The sequence below is a fragment of the Chiloscyllium punctatum genome, chromosome 37, assembly GCF_047496795.1.
Source record: "Chiloscyllium punctatum isolate Juve2018m chromosome 37, sChiPun1.3, whole genome shotgun sequence".
Classification (NCBI taxonomy): domain Eukaryota; kingdom Metazoa; phylum Chordata; class Chondrichthyes; order Orectolobiformes; family Hemiscylliidae; genus Chiloscyllium; species Chiloscyllium punctatum.
Genome location: NC_092775.1, coordinates 59,984,214 through 60,004,814, shown reverse-complemented (window position 1 = coordinate 60,004,814; position 20,601 = coordinate 59,984,214). Strand labels below are relative to the sequence as shown.

Sequence of the window (20,601 nt, the reverse complement as noted above, 5' to 3'; positions counted from 1 at the left end):
GTTTCTCCTCTCACCTTAAAAATGTGCCCCCTAGTTTTGAACTCCCCCACACTAGTTAAAAGACCCTTGTCATTCAACCTCATCTGTGCCCCTCACAGTTTTATAGACCCCCTATAAGGGCTCCTGTGAAGCATCTCATTCATTTTACCAGCTTAGAGTTGCTGTCGTAAACATAGAGCCATGGTCAAGTAATTTGTCTCCCAGCTTTACAGCCCTTCTGTCCACACCCCAGAGACATCTAAAAGTCTAAATAATCCAAGGTCACCAAGGGGTTGGCCAGAAATGTGGCCTCTCCACAACCCACTCAGTGAACAGCCATTATTCAACATTACCAGCCATAACACTAAATGTTTGTTTGTTGAGAAATTTAAGCTCCTTGATCCCACCCTTTCCTCTCCTTCCTTCTATGTAGCAAGCAGCTAGGAAGGCAAGTGGTACACTGGAGCTGTAAAAGGAATTGATGAGACCACACCAACAGCACTGTGCACAATTTGACTGTCCTTACCTAAGAAAGAACTTACATGTAATTGGAGGCAGTTCAGCGAAGTCTTGCCATGGATTTTTATGATGGCAGTACTGTCCTTATGAGGACACACTGGGTCAAGTGAGCCTGGATTCACTGGAGTGTAGATGATAGCCTGTCCCTGTGGTGCAATAGGTTAGCGCGTTTGGCTGTTAACCAGCAGGTTGCTGGTTCAAAACCACCCAGCGTCAAAAGGCTCCCTTACTTTAGTACAGCACGGTGGCATGGTTAGCACTGCTGCCTCACAGAGCCAGGGACCCAGGCAATGACTCCAGCCTCAGATGACTGTCTGTGTGGTGTTTGCATGTTCTCCCCATGTCTGTGTGGATTTCTTGTGGGTGCTCCAGTTTCCTCTCACTGTCCAAAGATGTGTAGGTGAGGTGGACTAGCCATGCTAAATTATCCAGGGATGTGCAGGCTAGGGGGATTAACCATGGGAAATGTAGGGTTATAGGGGTGGTTCTGGGATGCTCTTTGGATGGTTGATATGGACTAAATGGCCTGCAGGACATCTATGATTCTATGAATGAGAGGAGGATCTGATTGAAATAGGGCTGGATAGACAGGACACAAGAATTATGATCCTCCTGGCCAAGAGGTCCAGAGGAAGCGACTGCAGTCCTAGGATACACAATAGACCATTTTGGACTGAGATGAGGAGAGGTTTCTTCACTGAGAGTGATAAACCTGTGGGGTTCTTTACCACACAAAGACTGTGGAACTGTGTTTATGAAAGAAATACATTTCTCGTGATGTTAAAGGTTATGGGGAGAGGGTGGGAGTAAGGAATTGAGACAGAGGATCAGCCATTATCATGTTAAATAGTGAATGGGTACAAAAATAACCTACTATCAAAGAAATTAATGATGATCAGATCAGCCATGATCTTACTAAATGGTGTAGCAGATTCAATGGGCTGATTGGCCTGCTTCTGCTCTACTGCTTCTAATTTCTATGATTCTCCCAGCCCTCAAGCATTTCATTAATTCTTAGGATGTGTCCATCATTAGAAAGGTTTATTACCACATGGGTGGCCCTGAGCAGATGGTGATGGTTCCACTGTACTGCATTATTGACTTTTCAGTGGTAAGTTAACTGATTAACAAAAGCTGTAACATCCTTATTTGCAACCGGACTGAGATCACCGAACTTCACCACAGGCCCAGCATTGCACTGGAAACCTTTCTGATCTCCACAGATAAACATTTTTAATTGTAGCACCCTTTTTTGTTCTTGTTAAGTGAAGCACAGAACTGCATCTTTTAACACCAAGAGTCATTCTGGTTTCTCATGCCCAACTGCAGTGGGTGCACGACAGCCTTATTTTCCCAGGTCCTGGAACACACAGATGAGGATCTAGCTGCAGGGTTGCCTTGGAAACATGCGTTTGCAAGCACGTCAACTAAACATGACCACAAATCGTCACAACAGAGTCAAATCATTAAAAATAGAGGGGGCGGGGTGGGCTGAGAAAAGATCACCTCATTGACTTAGTGCCAAGGGTCAGGGTTCAACGTGCTTCAGACAGGCTCAAAAGCTCATCCAGCAATGAATAACACAATCTGGTGGCAAGTATGCTTGCTAGCTATTTGGCAGAGATGCCTGCTCTTGCTCTGGGAGATGACTCTCCTTGCCATCCTCTTGAGCTATGATCAAGCTCTGTTCTTCTGCCAAGGACTCGGGAATTGGCAGTGATGTCTCCTCTTGCAGTTGCTCTCCACATTGCCAGTTGGTTTCCTGGAAGATTGCAACAGCACCATTAACCTCTTCAAAGCCACGATGTTTTGGTTGCTTGAGCTGTGGAAACATTAATGTTAATTGTTACGAGTGACTCCCAACAGTACAGCATTCAAAATGAGTGACAAGAAAACTAATTCTTCAAGCAAGCTTTTGGTCACCAGTAATAATCTCTGGCTTTGTATTGAATATTTTCTGATTATATTCCTGCTTTACTAAAGTTTATAAGATTGTTTCTTTTTGAGATTGTCTCGTAAATTTTGGACAAAATAGTGGAATTAAGGGAGTCAAGTGCCCAACTCTGAATTCTGCCTGACAACAAGTTTCAGTGTTTGTTTGTTAAAGGTTAAAAAGGGATCCAGGTGGTCTTATTTGGAAGATATGCGATATTCACACCTGGTAAACAGAGACTAGAGCAACAGTGCTGACAGAGGATAGACTGTTAGTCTCCAAGTGTAACATGGAGGTGTTAGGTATGTCAGATTTGTTCACTATTATACTTTAAAGTGTCTATTTAATTTCAAGATAGAATGGATTGGAGGTCTAGACAATAGAGAATTAGCTTCTTCTATCTGGATACAAAGCCAATGGAAATGGGCTCTGAAAGAGGAAGATTCCATAGCAAGCCATATTATATCAGCTTACAGGTGTCTTTAGATATCCCTGAACCATTACACAGGCAAGTCAGGTTGTAAGAACTTGAATGAGAGAGAGAAACAAGATAAAGGCTAGCAGGTTTTCCCAGCTTTGTGAGGAGGAGAGATTTCTGGCAGAAATTCACTATGGAAGCCAATTTGGAGATGAGAAATTGTCTGGTTGTAAAAATGAAAAAGAGGCAAGTAGTCAGGTGGTAATGAGAGCTTTGGACTGTTCCATAGAGGAGAAATTTAAGTGGGCATCACTTAAGGAACAGAATAAAATATAACTGTGGTCATTTAAAAAGTTAAATGAGTATTTTCTGTAAATTACAGTATAAGTTGCTGAGGGAAGAGTGTTTAGCCACTGTTTCTTTTTGTTATTCATTGCTTTAAAAGTCTTAAACTTTGTCATGTAATCCCTTCCAATCAGTAACCAGAAATTCAAGCATTTTTTAAAGTTCAGTTTCGATGTGGACTGTAACATGAAGGGCATGGCATACTTTACAATGTTAAAGGTGATACATGAATGAAAGTTATTGTTCATGATATATAACCATCTCAATTCCATGAAGGCGGGGCATGGGGTTAGTGGCGCAATGTTAATCTATCCTCATTCATAACATTGACAAAAAATTAGCAAGAATAAGACAGAGAATGTTAACGGCAAAGTTTAATGTTATCTTATTATGTTACTGAACCAGACACTTAGGGACCTGGACTACTAATGCAGAGAATGAGAGTTCAAATTCCACCACAGCAGTTTGAGAATTTTCATTATTATTTTAAAAGCTCAGAATATAAAGCTGGGATTAATTTAAGTGCTTGTGGGAGAAACGGTCATGTACTAATGATGTCACATGGTCCAGAGACCCAAGTTAATGCTCAGGGGACAAGGCACAAGACACCCATGACTGATACTGGGATTTAAAATTCAATGAATAAATAAGCTATCCATTATCTCGTTCTTTACCTACCCCTTCCACATCTCTTTCTCTCTCTCTGGGCTCTGTCTCTACCTCTGCCCTCCCCCACTTTGGCTTCAGCACAAATACCACATTTTCCTTGCTGCTAACTCTTCTGATGAAGAGTCAGTGGACTCGAAATATCCACTGATGCTTCCAGACCTGCGGAGTTTCTTTAACAATTTCTTTTCTTTTTGTTTCAGATGTCCAGCATCTGCAGTTCTTTCTTTTATTTATAAACTAGCTTTACTCATTGTGACCAATAACTGTGCTCAATTATTGTACAATCCATTTGGACACTAATGATGTTTTGGGAAGACCTTATCTGATCTTACCTACATGTGACTCCAGACCCTCAATAATGTGACCGACTCTTAACTGCCCATCTTGAACTGAAATGGCCTAGAAAGCAACTTAGCTCAAGATGGGCAACAAATACTCTGCTTGCCAGCCGTGCTCAGATCAAAGAGTTTTATAATTGCTGTCAACTTTATTTGACTTTATTTGATTTATTATTGTCACATGTACCTAGGTACAGTGAAAACTTGTGTTTTGTATGCAGTGCAGGCAGATCATACCATACAAAGAGCTTCAGGGTAATAGAACAGAGTGAGGAATACAATGTTACAGATACACAGAAAGTGCACAAAGAGCGAGATCAACATTAAGTTTAAAATTTGAGAGGTCCATTCAGAAGTCTAATAACAGCTGACAAAAAGCTGTTCTTAAATCTGTTGGCACATATGTTTAAGCTTTTGTACCATCTGCCTGACAGAAAAGCTTATAACCAGGGTGGGAGGGATTTTTGATTATTCTAGAACTTACTCTGAAAGCCCATATGATTCCACTTTAAGGAATGATACCTGACATTGTTACCCAATCTGACCTATATACAATTGAAATTCCAAACAATCCATAATTGCCGAATGAACAGGCCAAGCAAGTTCTTCAGGTATAACACGAGAGAAACACCCAGCTCCACTTTCTCAGGGAAGTGGAGCTCGAAGGAAATGTTAGCATTGTGATCACACCCTGAAAATGAACTGATCTTAAAGGCCTACTTTATTGGCTCAGTCAAATATCCTTTAATACTTCTGGCTGGAGGCAGGGGTAGTCCCAACAAATAACATCAAACATTGCTCAATTTCATCAGGTGAAATATACAAACTGGAAAATTACGCCAGTCTAACTTGCATCTCCAGTAGGACAGAACATGTATTTGTCAAAGACAGAATTCGACTCAGCTGTTCAGTTCCTCCACTGTCAAACAGTCGGCTCACACACCAGTCTCGATATTATAATCCGAGCTGTTTTAACTGGGTCAGTGCTGGTTTTAAAACCTGCAGTGACTGACCCACATCAACAGTGACCACTCTGATGAGAGGCATTTAAGTCAACTTTTAAATCCTGCCTTCCTCCAACATCGCCAGCATCTGCCTAGACTACCTCTGCAATAATCCTGTCCTGATTCATAGCTCACTCCGTAACACATAAGACAGAACCTGAACCTTGCGCAATGTATGTGTTTGTAATTTTTAAAAATTTTATGTTGATTTGTGGTTTTCTAGGCATTGCTGGCTAGACCAGCTTTTGTTGCCCATCCCTAATTACACGTGACAGCGATGGTGGAAATTCTTAAACCCTTGCAGCTCTTGGGTGTAGAAACACCCAGAGTGTTGTTAGTGAGGAAGTTCCAGAATTTTACAGTGATGGGGAAGGAGTAGTGATGTAGTTCAATGGTGTGTGATTCAGAGGGAAATTTACAGGTGGTAGTAATCCCATGTGTCTGCTGTACTTGTCCTTATGGATAGTAAACATCCCTGGTTTGAAAGTAGTTGTTGGAGGAGCCTTGAACATGTAGCTGCCATACATTTTATAAATGGATCAGACTGCTGCTGGTGTGCATCGATGCTTTAAGTAGTGGATGGGCAATCAGGCAGGCTTTACATTGGGTGGTGTCAAGGTTCATGAGTGTTGTCAGACCTGCCAGCACCCAGGCAAATTGGAGAGTATGCCATCACCCTCTGACGTGTCCCTGTCGATGAGTTACTCACTGCAGAATACCCAGCCTATTGTGGAGAGTCCAGTTTATTTTCTGCCCAAGATGTCAATTCAACAACAATAATGCCATTAATCATCGAAGGGAGATGGTTAGGTTCCCTCTTGTACAAGATAGTCATTACCTTGCCAAAATTCCTCGCCACGGAATAACCATGTTTACCAGATCTTGCTGCATTCAGGCAGCTTCAGTATCCAAGGAATTACCAACATAAATGAATTCTGTGAGTCATCAGTGAATAGTCACACTTCAGACCTTATGGTGGACATAAAATGCTGCCTTGATGTCAGAGGTAGTTACTCCCAAACCTGTGGAATTCAGATTTCCTCCACGTTTAGACCAAGTCTGTAATAAAATCTGGACCTGAGAGGCCTTGGTGATACACAAACTGAGCACTGGTAACCAGGCTCCTGATGACAGAGTGTCACTTGATAGCACTGCCAATGACCCCTTCCATCACTCTGCTGTTGATTGAGAATAGACTGATGTGGTGGTGACTGGCCACTTTGGACTGGTCCTGGAAAACCTCCCACATTGTCAGACAGATGCTGCAGCTGTGAGTTAGGGACACTGCATGTTCTGGAGCACAAGCCTTCAGCATTGAGTCAGGATTTTTCAAGGCCCAGAAGCTGTGCAATATTCAGTGCCTTCATTCATAGAATCACTGAATTGTCACGGTGCAGAAGGAGGCCACTTAGCCCATCCTGCTAACATCATAGAAAAATCATAGAAACCCTACTGTATGGAAGCAGGGCGTTCAACCCATTGCGTCCACACCGACCCTCTGAAGAGCATCTCACCCAGACCCACCCCTCCCTACCCTGTCCCTGTAACCCTGCATTTCCCATGGCTAACCCACCTGTCCCACACATCAGGGTCCTGGGTTTGATTCCACCTGGTTAGGTGGACTGATCATGGCAAATCGCCCATATTGTCCAGGGATGTGTGGGTTAGCCATGCAGGGTTACAGGGATGGGGTGGGCCCAGTTGGGATGCTATCCAGAGAGTCGGTGTAAACTCGATGGGCCGAATGGCCTGCTTCCACGTCGTAGGAATTCTAGGAATCTCAACCACTGGCTGTTCACCCTCTCCCAGAAGAATGTCCTGCTCTGTGACCTCTTTGACCCTGGCCCTGGGGAGGCAATGTAGCATGCTGGAGACAGGTCTACAGCCACAGAAAGGCCTGTCTGTTCCCCTAACTATGGAATCTCCTATTACTATTGATCCTCCTTCCTCCCCTCCTGTACAACTAAGCCACTCACACTGCCACAAATGTAACTTTGACTGCACTCCCCTGAGGAACCAATACACCCATCAGCTTCCAATAGAAAATCCATTTGTGAGTGGGACCGCATGTGACTCCTGCACTACCTGCATGTTTCTCTTGGACTGCCTTGTGGACAGTCATTCCCGCCCTCGTCCATTGCACTTTCCTCTCAGTCATTTCTTGATATCGCACAGGCGGGATCTAACTAACTAAGGTCTGAACTCCACCATGTCGGGGAGAAATTCCAGTGGAAATTGTGATAGCTCGTCCACTTGGCGCAGTCCACTTGGCCAATCTAGCTGAAGATCTTACAAATATTTCTGCTTAAAAGCAAATTACTGCGGATGCTGGAATCTGAAATTTCTGCTTTGTCTTTTGCATTCACATGTCGGGCTCCTCCTCATTGAGAATGTAGATATTTGTCGAGCCTCCTCCTCCAGCAAATTGTTTAATTGTCCACTGCTGTTCGTTACTGTCGGACACCTTCTCCAATATCTCAGTCTCTTTTCTTTTCATATAATATAGCAACCCGATGTGCATGCAGAACTCTAAGTGTGATCTAATCAAGGTTCATTAAAAGTTTAACATATCTCACTTACTTTTCATTTTATTTTACCTTTCTACAGACTATGACCATCACCAGTAAGAGACTATCTAAACATTACCCCATGATATTCAATAGCATTACCATCATTGAATACCCCACTATCAATATCATGGGGGTTACCATTGACCAGAAACTCAACTCGACTCGTGAAATAAACACAGAAGCTACAAGAGCAGGTCACAGGCTAGGAATCCTGCAGTAAGCAACTCACCTCCTGACTCCCCAGAGCCTGTCCACCATCTACAAGGCACAAGTCAGGAGTTTGATGGAATATTCCCCACTTGCCTAGCTAGGTGCATTTAACAAGTTTGACATCATCCAGAACAAAGCAGTCTGCTTGACTGGCACTATATCCACAAACATCCACTCCCTCTACCACCATCACTCAGTTGCAGCACTGTGTACTATCTACACGATGCATTGCAGAAATTCACCAAAACTCCTCAGACAGCACCTTCCAAACCCATGATCACTTCCTTCTGGGTAGACTCCTGTGTGTTAGTCATGTAACTCACAGGAGGCTCTCCTCAATGGAAGATGGGACTTTGGTGTTTTTTTCCTGCAATGTGAGTAGCATGAAAAAGGCTGCATTGTGTTGCTCATTCTAATTGCTTTTGAACTGGAAACAGCCAAGGCACAACTGATTATTGTGGAGCAACAGTTACAGACTTCCTTCAATAAAAGAGACTGGAAACCAAATTTCTTTTTTTAGATCCAGAAGTGCTCTTACACACAACTGAGTGTTTTTTTTTATCCTTTCACCAAACCACCCGTCTTATTTTTAACATTTACTAACCATCGCCAGTAAATCACCCAAGTTCTCCAACTGGTTACTTTAAGTCAAAAGCCCAGTAAAGGTAATGGGACCATCAAGTGGGAGGAAGAGATAGGGGGCTAAATCAAAATCGAGTTGGAGGGAGGAATGGATCACTGTGTTTCTGCCTGGCCAGCACCTCTCCCCAGCGCCCAACTCCATGTAAAGGTGCCAAGAGCATTGATGGACACAGTGTGCTCACTCTCCAATGACACCGGGCATGAACATAACCATGAAAGAGGGGCAGACAGTCAGCACAGATGACCCCCGCCCCTGTACACCCTGCTGCCCAGATCTGTATATAGCCAGTTTGTTCAGGAGCAGACCAATGAGGAGGTCCGCTGACTGCTGACCAGATGGATTTTATGGCAATCAATGACAGCTTTCATAGTCACCATTACTGAAGTGAACTTAATGATTGAATTTAAAACCCTCCATCAGCCATTGTGGGATTTGAACCTGTGGCATTACCACTACACAACTGTCTCCCATTTGAATTATATGTGTATATCTACTTGCATTTATTTTGCAACTTTAGCATAGTAAATAGCACAACTCCTTACAGGAATTTCATCATGTAGACTTTGACACTAAATCACATAAGGGGATCTTAGAACAGACTCCCACAACCTGGGTCAAAAAGAGGCAGGTTTTAAAGGAACATGTGAAAGGAGGGCAAAGAAATGAGAAAAGAGAAAGCCCAGGAAATCAAAGACGGAGCCATCACTGATGGTATTGATGAAAAGTGAGAGAATTGAAAGCAGTAGGGCTGAAAGTGTCAACAAAAGCCAAGGAAGAAGCTAAAAGCTAGAATGAGGATCTTACAATTGAGCTAGTATTGGGCTGAAGCTTATGCAGCAAAACCTGTCAGGGATAATAGTGGACAGGACTTCGCAAGAGTTAGGATATGAACAGCTGAGCTTTGGTTGAGCTCAAGTTTACTGGTAGGAGATTGGTCAGGGATAGTCAAATCTAATAATGGGCAGAGGGATTAGAATAGGCACGGTTGAGGGATTCAGCAGCAGATGAAGTGAGGCTGGAGAGGTGGAATTCAACAGTCTTAGTGATGGAGATGTTAATGGTTCGAAGCTCATCTCAGGGTCAGACAGGAAGCTAAAACTGCAAAAGGCTTGTTTCAGCTTCAGAGAGAGAGAGGTTGGATAATTTTATACTTTGTAATCAGAATACCGAAGATAGTATTACTTACCCGTGTGTGGAATCGCCTCAACATTCCCTTCAGGTGATCTACATAGGGAAAACAGAGTCATTAACTGCACAAGTGAATTGTAAATAGTGATTAGTTGTACTTATGTATTGTACATAATGTCCAAACATAATGAGTAGCCTGCAATGGAAAGGAGTCACAGATTCATTACAAGGGAACCTGAGGGGCAACTTTTATTTACACAGAGGTTGGTACGCATATGGAATGAACTGCCAATGGAAGTGGTTGAGGCATGTACATTAACACCATTTAAAAGGCATTTGGACAAATACTTGGATAGGAAAGGTTTACAAGGATATGGGCCAAGTGCGGAGAAATGGGGTTGGCATGGATGGACATTTTGGTCAGCATGGACCAGTTTGAGCCAAAGGACCTGACTCCATTCTGTAGGGCTCTATGATTCTATGATTCCATCTCTGTCCTGAAAGAAGTGACAATGAACCATACCATTAGGACAGTTCAAGATTTGATCTCTCTTCTGTGCTGTTTTCAGAGTACATAATCTGTTTCATACACTGTGAGAAAGGGGAATGGGGGAGGGGTGCCACTCCCAAGTTCCATCCATGAAAGTCCATTGGAAGTGTACAAGGGTCGAGCAAGATTGGGAGTCCAATCAGCCAACCCACATTGTTCATTTTCAAACGCCAGGCTCAGACTTTTACAGGCCTCCACTGGCCGGTTTCTAGACAGGAAGGGGTGCGGCGGGTGGTAAAATGTAGCAGGAGTTTGTCCCTCCTCCCACCTAGACACCCCTCCCCCACCTATCAGAGGCTTTAAAGGGCAAGGGTAGGCATGAGCAGGCACCTACCCTCACTGGTGTTGATGCCCTAAACAGCCAGTGCAGGTGAATGGCAGGAGGTCAGGGGAGGATGCCTGGCAGGTAATTCTGCTTGGAGCTCAGGCAGGAAGGCAGGCTTGTGGCCTGCTACATCCCTGCCCCCCTTTCCCAATTAAGGCCTGCCGCCCAACCTTAAACCAGGGCCTTTCCAACAAACCCCACCACCACCACCACCACTTCACTTAGGGACTCCCTATCTGTCCCCCACTGCAAGACAGCTTTGAATTATCTTTTTCCTGGATGACTGATACTTAAAATCTGGAAACCAGGAATTGACTTTCTGAGGTCCTGAGAGAGCAGCAAATCTAGTCTCCATCATCCTCTTAACACTCTGCAGAACATTAAATGGCCCCACCAGGATAATCCTGCTCAAAGAATGGGCACTTTCATGGGTAGAGGTACAGTGTCTCCATGGTTAGCACTGCTGCCTTACAGCGCCAGGGACCCAGGTTCAATTTCAGCCTCGGGCAACTGTCTGTGTGAAGTTTGCACGTTCTCCCTGTGTCTGCGTGGGTTTTCCGGGTGCTCCGGTTTCCCCCCATAGTCCAAAGATGTGCAGGTTAGGTGAATTGGCCATGCAAAATTGCCCATAGTGTTAGGTGCATCAATCTGGGGTAAATATAGGGAAGTGAGTCTGGATGGTTTACTCTTCGGAGGGTCGGTGCGGGCTTGTTGGGCCGAAGGGCCTGTTTCCATCCTGCTGGGAATCTAATCTAAAAAAAGAATGATTTAATATGGGTTTGTTAACTCACCAGTGACTTCCTCTTCTATAAAAATGAAATTAGCAAAACACGCAAAGCAACTTTTCTACCAGCTGTGTAACTTCTAAGGATGAGCCCAGCAATATTTTTGGAACCAAACTCATCACTCTTTGTTTAAAATACAGATTGTAAAATGCTTTTGTCATTTACTCAAGGCCATCAGTCCCCTGCAGACTCTCTTTAGCTTTCAGCAACATTGTATTCACACACAGTGTGGTGTTACTGTCTGGAATACACTGCCTGAAAGCTTGGGAGAAACAGATTCAATAGCAACTTTCAAAAGAGAAACAGATTCATCCTTGAAGACACAGCACTGTGTGAAAGGAGCAGACTAGGTGGATTGACCAGGGGAAATGGAGGATTACAGGGATAGGGTTGGGGGATGGGTCTTCGGAGGGTTGGTGTGGACTCAATGGGCCAAATGGCCTGCTTCCACACTATAAGGATTCTACGATTCTACGAAATAAGATAAAGAGGCAGTATGGCTTAGAGAGCGAATTATGCAGCACAGAGATCAAGTGAACGAAGATGTTGCTCCCTTTTCATTCTCCACAGGCAAGATCTGCATTGTCTTCATAACTAATAACCCATTCACTGTTGCTTTATGTGAGGATCATGCAATGAAAGAGGTCGGAGGGCTCACCAAGTAATGACTACAACGTAGATCTTAGATCTAAAATTTCTCGAGAGAGACAGAAAACATGGTGATCAGCATTCTCTGATTAATCTGAAACTATCTGCATGTTTTCTGTACTTACACACTGTTTTAGACAATACTGTAAAACTCAGTCTGCCATTGCAACAATATAATGGGGAAGAGTGTAAGCCTTACCTCTGTGGTAGACAATGGCAGCAACTAAAGCTACCAATGCAGCTGTGACAATAACACTGATCACAATCGTTGGGATCTCACCAGGTACTGCTACAGGCCAAGGCTTACCTGGATAAAAACAGGCACATGGTCATTCAGAGCTAACAAACCACTCTGCTTTTCTCTGGTTTATTTAATTAAAATAAAACTTTTTTTAAAAAATCAATAGATTTAAAGCAGACAAATAAATGGACAATGCCAAAATCCCCCAGCACCACTTCATTCCCAGCAGCATTGCCACTGCCAACAAAACAAAGATTTGGTCCATACTTTTATAAACACTGTTAAATACAAAGAAAACCAATTGTATCAATAATTTTAATGGTTAGATAGAACTAGTTCCAAGCAGAACCAAGACATTAAAGTACAGATTACGGATATTACCGTAATCATTTGTAGAATAAGCTTTAAACCTTCTCACAGCATCATAGAATCCCTACATGTGGAAGCAGGCTATTCGGCCCATCGAGTCCACCCAGACCTACCTGCCCTGTACCTTATCCCTATAACCCTGCATTTACTGTGACCAATCCACCTAGCCTGCACCTCCCCAGACACTATGGGCTATTTAGCATGGCCAATGCACCTAACCTGCATATCTTTGGACTGTGGGTGGAAACCATAACACCTGGAAGAAATCCATGTAGACATGGAGAAAATGTGCAACTCCACACAGATAGTCACCCAAGGGTGGAATCAAACCCAGGTCCCTGGTGCTACAAGGCAGCGGGGCTAACCACTGAGCCACCATGCTGCTGTATGTTCTGCTCCTTCCTTCTGAAGGTAGCTCTGGACATGCCCAGCTCCATGCAGTACAGAATCCTAGAACGGTAACAACACCAAAAGAAACCATTTGGTCTTTTGTGATTGTACTGTCCTTCTGAAGGAGAAATGAGTCTAAAGCCACTCCTTTGCCTTTTCCTAGTAGCCCTGCATCTTTATCCTTTCAAGTAATGATTCGGTTTATTCTTGAAAGCCTTCATTGACCCTGCCTTAGTCATACACCCAGGCAGTGCATTTCAAACGCTAGCCACACAAAGTGTGAAAATGTTTTCCCTCATATTGCCATTTCTTACCTTAATCAGTGCCCTGTGGTTCTCTGTCCTTCCACCAATGGGAACAGTCTCTATCTCCTTTGTCCTAAATCCTCACAATTTTGAGCACCTTTACCAAACTTCCTCTCAGCCTTCTCTTCCTCAAGGAAAACAGTCTTTCGCTATGCCTGATGTTCCTCACCCCCGAACCATCCTCGTGAATCTCTTCTGCACCCTGTTTAATGTTTCACATCTTTCCCAAAGTGTATTGTCCAGAACCAGACACCAGTTGAGCCTGTTTTTTTTTTATTTTAATAGAGGTTTAGTATAACTTCCTTCTTTTGTAGTGTAAGCCCTCATTGGGGTAAAACCAATGACTGCAGATGCTGGGAAACCAGAGTCCAGATCAGAGTGGTGCTGGAAAAGCAGAGCAGTTCAGGCAGCATCCGAGGAGCAGGAAAATCGACATTTCGGGCAAAAGCCCTTCATCAGGAATACAGGTGGAGAGATAAATGAGAGGAGGGTGGGGGTGGGGAGAAGCCATCATTGAACGCCCAAGGTGTGAGATGCTTTACTAATCACTCTCTCAATATGTTCTGCCACGTCCATTGGTTTATCCACACTCACACCCTATGCTCCCTTTAGAATTGTGCTCTGATGTGATATTTAGGTTTCCATTTGGACATCCTCTCCATCTGATATCAGCATTGCCCATACCCCAGGAATGAAGAAAATGCTGTCTTTATAGGTAAAATGGATTAAAATGCCCCACAGACATATTTCTTATGAAAACCATGTGCTTCTTCTAATGCAGTGCAAGCCCAGCGTTCAATTGGCAACCAGTTTTCCTGAGAACCTTCCTTTAAAGACTTACATTGGAATTTGTCAGGCACTTCTCTGTTCCAAAGTACTCTGGGTTAAACCCTGCAATTTCCTGCTCATCTCTGCTCCAGCACAAACTGCTCTTACACCCAGCAGCATTTGTAATTTAAATGAAATTGACCTTAATTGGGTCGGTCTGTTTCTCCAACTAGTGTACACCAGGAAGAAGGTCAGTAATATACGTCAGTAATGGCATGAATCCTAACACTGAGTTCTAGGAAACTGCACTACAAAGCTGCCTCCTTTCCAAAAATGCACCATTTATCACAACTCTCCATTGCTTCCTGCTCAGTTATCTCGTATCCATATTGCTACTGTCCACTTTGTTCCACAAGTTCTAACTTTGCTCACACATCTGTCACTTTATCAAATGTCTTTTTTAAAGTTATAGAAGTCATAGAGATATACAGCATGGAAACAGACCCTTCGGACCAACTCATCCATGCTGACCAGATATCCTAAAGTTTTCTGTTATTTAATCAAAATACTCAAACAAGAATACAGGTTTCCCTTAATTTTTCTGAGTTAATCCGCATTTGCCTACTCACAAATGATCATTCTGAGAGTGTTCTAAGTTGGATTGACTGACTGTTAGTAACAGGGTTTATTGTTATGGCTTTTTTTTTTTGAATGAGGGTCCCTCATACTGCAGGATGATACACCCAGTGCTCTCAATCGCACAGCCATGAGGCAGTGGCATTCGCTGCTGCTGGAGTTGCTGTTGCTGATGATAGTTCTTGCATACATGATTGTCCAGGATGTAAATACATATGTCCTGGAGTTCCCACATGGAACATGATGTGCATCCCCGGGATAAGAGCCACCCTATCATTCCTCGATATAAACCACCCTCAGCAGTGGTACTGTAGCTTTTTAAACTCATTTAATGAATGCGTTGTCATCCTTGACTCTCTTCAGCAACAACAACTTATAACAAACTACATGAAATATGGTGCAGTACGTGTATTATCATAAAGACAAGATCTCAGTGAGATATAACTAATAACTAGACTGATGATATTGTTGTCCTGACTATGCACTGGGGTATAACAACTAGTTAGGTTCTCTCCAAGGATGCAGCCTGACCCACTGTGATTTCCAGCAACTTTTTGTTTTCAGTACAGATTCCAGCATCTGCAGTAATTTGCTCCTTCCTAGCCAGTTTCAGGTGCCTGCTTACCACTCAGAGGCTCCTAATGCAACAAGAACATGCACAGAATTCAGGGGAGAACAATACTCCATATGATTATAATGTCCCTTCCACAATCAGTTTGCTGATTAATCATTGTCTACAACAGCAGTGAAATGGGTGAGGTAACATGACAGTTGGGAGGAGATACTCTGTGTCGGTATTATGAAGGACACGGAATCGAGGGAACACTGGGAAATAAATCGAGATGTCAGATTACAACCAGTGACAATGGAACAGTTAACCAATTTTACCCTGGATTGCATACTGAAGAAAGGGTCACCAGACTTGAAACATTAACTCTGTTTCTCTCTCCATACATGCTGTCAGACCTGCTGAGTTTCTACCAGGGACCTGATCAAAACGTTGTGGGAAGCTAGGGAAGAGATTGCTGGACCCCCTTGCCGAGATATTTGTATCATCGACAGCCAGAAGTAATGTCCCTGTCAAAGTGGCAGAATATTCCAGGGAAATCTATTAGGGGAAAGTGAGGTCTGCAGATGCTGGAGATCAGTCGGGAGTGTGTTGCTGGAAAAGCACAGCAGGTCAAGCAGTATCCAAGGAGCAGGAGAATCAATGTTTTGGGCCGGAGCCCTTCAGGATTCTGGGTAATCCAAGATGGGGGAACGGGAAAAAATTTCTAGCTGTAACAGCTGCTCCTTTTTTGAGGTATTTTAGGTGCTGGAGGTGATGTCCTCAAATTCCAGGAGCAGCAATTACTGTTTTTTTGCTGTTGCATTGTTTTGGAACTTTGGAAAAAAAAGTCAAAACAACAGCAGTTTTAAAAGGGAGAAGAACAGACAAAGGAAGCACATGGTGAGGACAGTGCAGGAGAGAGAGAGAGAGAAAGAAACTGGCACTGCCTTTGCTGTTTGAATTCATGGATCGCTGGACATCGGAGTGTGTCTGGGAAAATTAACAAACAGTGAAATTCACAACTGATCTTGCAGGAACTGTTGGGTGAAGTTCACAGCACAGAATTAGAAAAGTGTATTGTTGTTTTAAGTGTGACCTACAGAGAGGCTGCAGTAGTTAATAGAGTGGGTTCTTTCTTGATTATGTGTTTTTGGAGATATGTCTCTTGATTAAACTTAAATGATAAGCCATAACTATTAATTTAACCTGGGGCAGTGTTTGTAGAGGAATAAGACGGTGTTATTTTCTGGGTATGTAGATTGTGAAGAAGCAGAAATGGCCTTTTAGTAGAGTGAAATATACTTGTCAGATATGGGACTTTAAAGAGAGTTGAAGGGTTACTGCGGATTATATCTGCCATAAATGCTGTTGGTTGCGAATCTTATCAGATCAAATGGATTGGTTGGAGAGACAGTTAGAAGCAATGAGGAATTTGCAACAGCAACAGTATGTGATGGACGGCAGTTATAGGAAGGGGGGAAAGTCTCAGATACAGTCACGTAGATAGGTTAAACTCCAGGAAAGGTAAGAGAGGTAGGCTGGAGTGCAGGAGTCTTTTGTGGATATACCCATTTCAAACAGGTATGCTGTTTTTGAAAATGTAGAAGGAGGAATGATTCTCAGGGGAATGTAGCACAAACAGCCATGTTTTTGGTATTGAGACTGGCTTTAATGCAACGAGGGGTACATCGACTTCCAAGAGATCAATTGTGTTAGGGGATTCTCTAGTCCAAGGTATAGACAGACATTTCTGTGGCCAGCAGCGAAAAATCAGAATGGTGTGTTGCTTCCCTGGTGCCAGGATCAAGAATGTCTCAGAGTGGGTGCAGAATATTCTCACGGGGGAGAGGGGCCAGCAAGAGGTCATTGTCCACATTGGAACCAATAACATAGGAAGGGAAAAGGTTGAGATTCTGAAGGGAGATTACAGAGAGTTAGGCAGAAACTTAAAAAGGAGGTCCTCGAGAATAGTAATATCCGGATTACTCCCGGTGCTACGAGCTAGTGAGGGCAGGAATAGGAGGATAGAGCAGATGAATGCATGGCTGAGGAGCTGGTGTATGGGAGAAGGATTCACATTTTTGGATCATTGGAATCTCTTTTGGGGTAGAAGTGACCAATACAAGGACGGATTGCACCTAAATTGGAAGGGGACTAATATACCGGCAGGGAGATTTGTTAGAGCTGCTCGGGTGGGGGTGGGACCCAGGGAGATAGCGAGGAAAGAAATCATCTGAGACTGGTACAGTTGAGAACAGAAGCGAGTCAAACAGTCAGGGCAGGCAGGGACAAGGTAGGACTAATAAATTAAACTGCATTTATAGAGTCATAGAGATGTACAGCATGGAAACAGACCCTTCGGTCCAACCTGTCCATGCCAACCAGATATCCCAACCCAATCTAGTCCCACCTGCCAGCACCCAGCCCATATCCCTCTAATCCCTTCCTATTCATATACCCACCCAAATGCCTCTTAAATGTTGCAATTGTACCAGCCTCCACCACTTCCTCTGGCAACTCATTCCATACATGTACCACCCTCTGCATGAAAAAGTTGCCCCTTTAGGTCTCTTTTATATCTTTCCCCTCTCACCCTAAACATATGCCCTCCAGTTCTGGACTCCCTGACCCCAGGGAAAAGACTTTGTCTATTTACCCTATCCGTGCTCCTCACAATTTTGTATCTACTAGAGAAGGTGCAAAACTTGACCTACTCTCAGGAAATAAGGCAGGGCAGGTGACTGAGGTGTCAGTGGGGGAGCACTTTGGGGCCAGCGACCACAATTCTGTTAGATTTAAAATAGTGATGGAAAAGGATAGACCAGATCTAAAAATTGAAGTTCTAAATTGGAGAAAAGCCAATTTTGACGGCATTAGGCAAGAACTTTCGAAAGCTGATTGGGGGCAGATGTTCGCAGGTAAAGGGACGGCTGGAAAATGGGAAGCCTTCAGAAATGAGATAACAAGAATCCAGAGAAAGCATATTCCTGTCAGGGTGAAAGGGAAGGCTGGTAGGTATAGGAAGTGCTGGATGACTAAAGAAATTGAGGGTTTGGTTAAGAAAAAGAAGGAAGCAGAAGTAAGGTATCGACAGGATAGATCAAGTGAATCCTTAGAAGAGTATAAAGGAAATAGGAGTATTCTTAAGAGGGAAATCAGGAGGGCAGAAAGGGGACATGCGATAGTGTTGGCAAATAGAATTAAGGAGAATCCAAAGCATTTTTACAAATACATTAAGGACAAAAGAGTAACTAGGGAGAGAATAGGGCCCCTCAAAATCAGCAAGGCAGCCTTTGTGTGGAGCCACAGAAAATGGGGGAGATATTAAAGTAGATTGGATAGTGAAGAAGGTGTTTGGTATGCTTTCCTTTATTGGTCAGAGTATTGAGTACAGGAGTTGGGAGGTCATGTTGTGGCTGTACAGGACATTGGTTAGGCCACTGTTGGAATATTGTGTGCAATTCTGGTCTCCTTCCTATTGGAAAGATGTTGTGAAACTTGAAAGGGTTCAGAAAAGATTTACAAGGATGTTGCAGGGTTGGAGGATTTGAGCTAGAGGGAAAGGCTGAACAGGCTGGAGCTGTTTTCCCTGGAGCGTCAGAGGCTGCGGGGTGACCTTGTAGAGATTTACAAAATTATGAGGGGCATGGATAGGGTAAACAGGCAAAGTCTTTTCCCTGGGGTCAGTGAGTCCAGAACTAGCGGGCATAGGTTTAGGGTGAGAGGGAAAAGATATAAAACAGACCTAAGGGGCAACTTTTTCATGCAGAGGGTGGTACGGATATGGAATGAGTTGCCAGAGGAAGTGGTGGAGGCTGGTACAATTGCAACATTTATGAGGCATTTGGATGGGTATATGAATAGGAAGGGTTTGGAGCAATATGGCTCAGGTGCTGGCTGGTGGGACTAGATTGGGTTGGGATATCTGGTTGGCATGGACGGGTTGGACCAAAGGGTCTGATTCCATGTTGTATATCTCTATGACTCTATCAGGAATGAAATATTGACCACATTCCTGATGAAAGGCTTATGCCCGAAATGTCAATTCTCCTGCTCCTCGGATGCTGCCTGACTTGCTGTGCTTTTCCAGCAACACACTCTCAATTCCTGGGAAATCGTCCAGTGAAGTTATTTGGGTGGAACTTAAAAATAAGGAAGGAATGATCATCTTGTTGAGATTGTATTATAGGCCCACCAATAGTCAGCAGGAAATTGAGAATCAAGTATGTAAGGAGATCTTAAATACCTGTAGGAAAGGTAGGGTTGCAATGGTTGGGGATTTTGACTTTACGAACATAGACTAGGACTGTCATAGTGTTAAGGGTTTGGATGGGGCAGAATGTTTTAAAGTGTGTACAGGAGAATTTTCTTCTTCAATATTTGGATTTACCTACTAGAGAAGTAGCAATACCTGACTTTGTGCTTGGAAATCATGTAGGGTAAGTGACTGAGGTGTCAATGGAAGAGTACTTTGGAGCAAGTGGTCATCATTCTGTTTACTTTTTCATAACTATTTTAAAATTAAGAACTGATCAAAAAGTTAGAGTTCTAAATTGGAGTACGTGTATGAAATGAACTGCCAGAGGAAGTGTTGGAGGCTGGTACAATTACAATATTTAAAAGGCATTTGGATGTGTATATGAATAGGAAGGGTTTAGGCGAATATGGGCCAAGTGCTGGCAAATGGCAAATAGACCAGATTGGCAGGAGTTGGATCAAAGGGGCTGTTTCCATGTTCTATGACTCTATGGTGATCTTTTGCTAGAAGCTTGATGTACTTACATTTCACATCAGTTGTTGCATTGCCTGGTTTCAGCTCTCCTCGTGACCCACAACTGAAAGCAAAGGGATGTTGGTAGTCAGAGAATCAGAGCACAGAAAGTACCAAAGACTGTGTATAATCAGAGCTCCCAATTTCAGGTAATAAATATCCCATTTACTTTGTTCACTGATGCCAACCTACACCAAGGAACACATGTGGAATATCAAGGTATCAATTTAATCAGTTGGGCACCAATTAGTTGCAGCCCATCCAAGCTCATCCCCTGTTTAACTGCCCTTTTTTTGAGGCAAAAAGTCCTCTCAGGCTAGTCTTATGTTTTACGCTTTTTATGTCGGCCGTGATCAGATTATTGCATACCCACGACCTAATCACTTTGTAGGTGAAGGAAAACAGCCACTTGGAAACAGCGCCACTTCTGAACTCCCTCCAGGTCACAAAATATCACATATTGTTCCTATCAAAGTCCTGAAATTTCTCTCTAACCATGATATGTCG

The 20,601-nt window shown here is 43.4% G+C and overlaps 1 protein-coding gene across 1 annotated transcript in view; it reads right to left on the bottom strand.

Annotated features, from left to right (window-relative positions):
* Window positions 1-1,522: 1,522 nt before the first annotated feature.
* The window catches only part of LOC140463155 (tumor necrosis factor receptor superfamily member 5-like), a 37,381-nt gene continuing 18,302 nt past the window's right edge, over window positions 1,523-20,601 (bottom strand). Inside the window, exons 6-9 of the mRNA XM_072556921.1 lie at window positions 20,106-20,158; window positions 12,264-12,371; window positions 9,815-9,852; window positions 1,523-2,320 (exon numbers count right to left, since the gene is read on the bottom strand). Coding sequence (XP_072413022.1) covers window positions 2,105-2,320; window positions 9,815-9,852; window positions 12,264-12,371; window positions 20,106-20,158 — 415 coding nt within the window. The 3' untranslated portion in view covers window positions 1,523-2,104. The remainder of the gene's footprint in view (window positions 2,321-9,814; window positions 9,853-12,263; window positions 12,372-20,105; window positions 20,159-20,601) is intronic.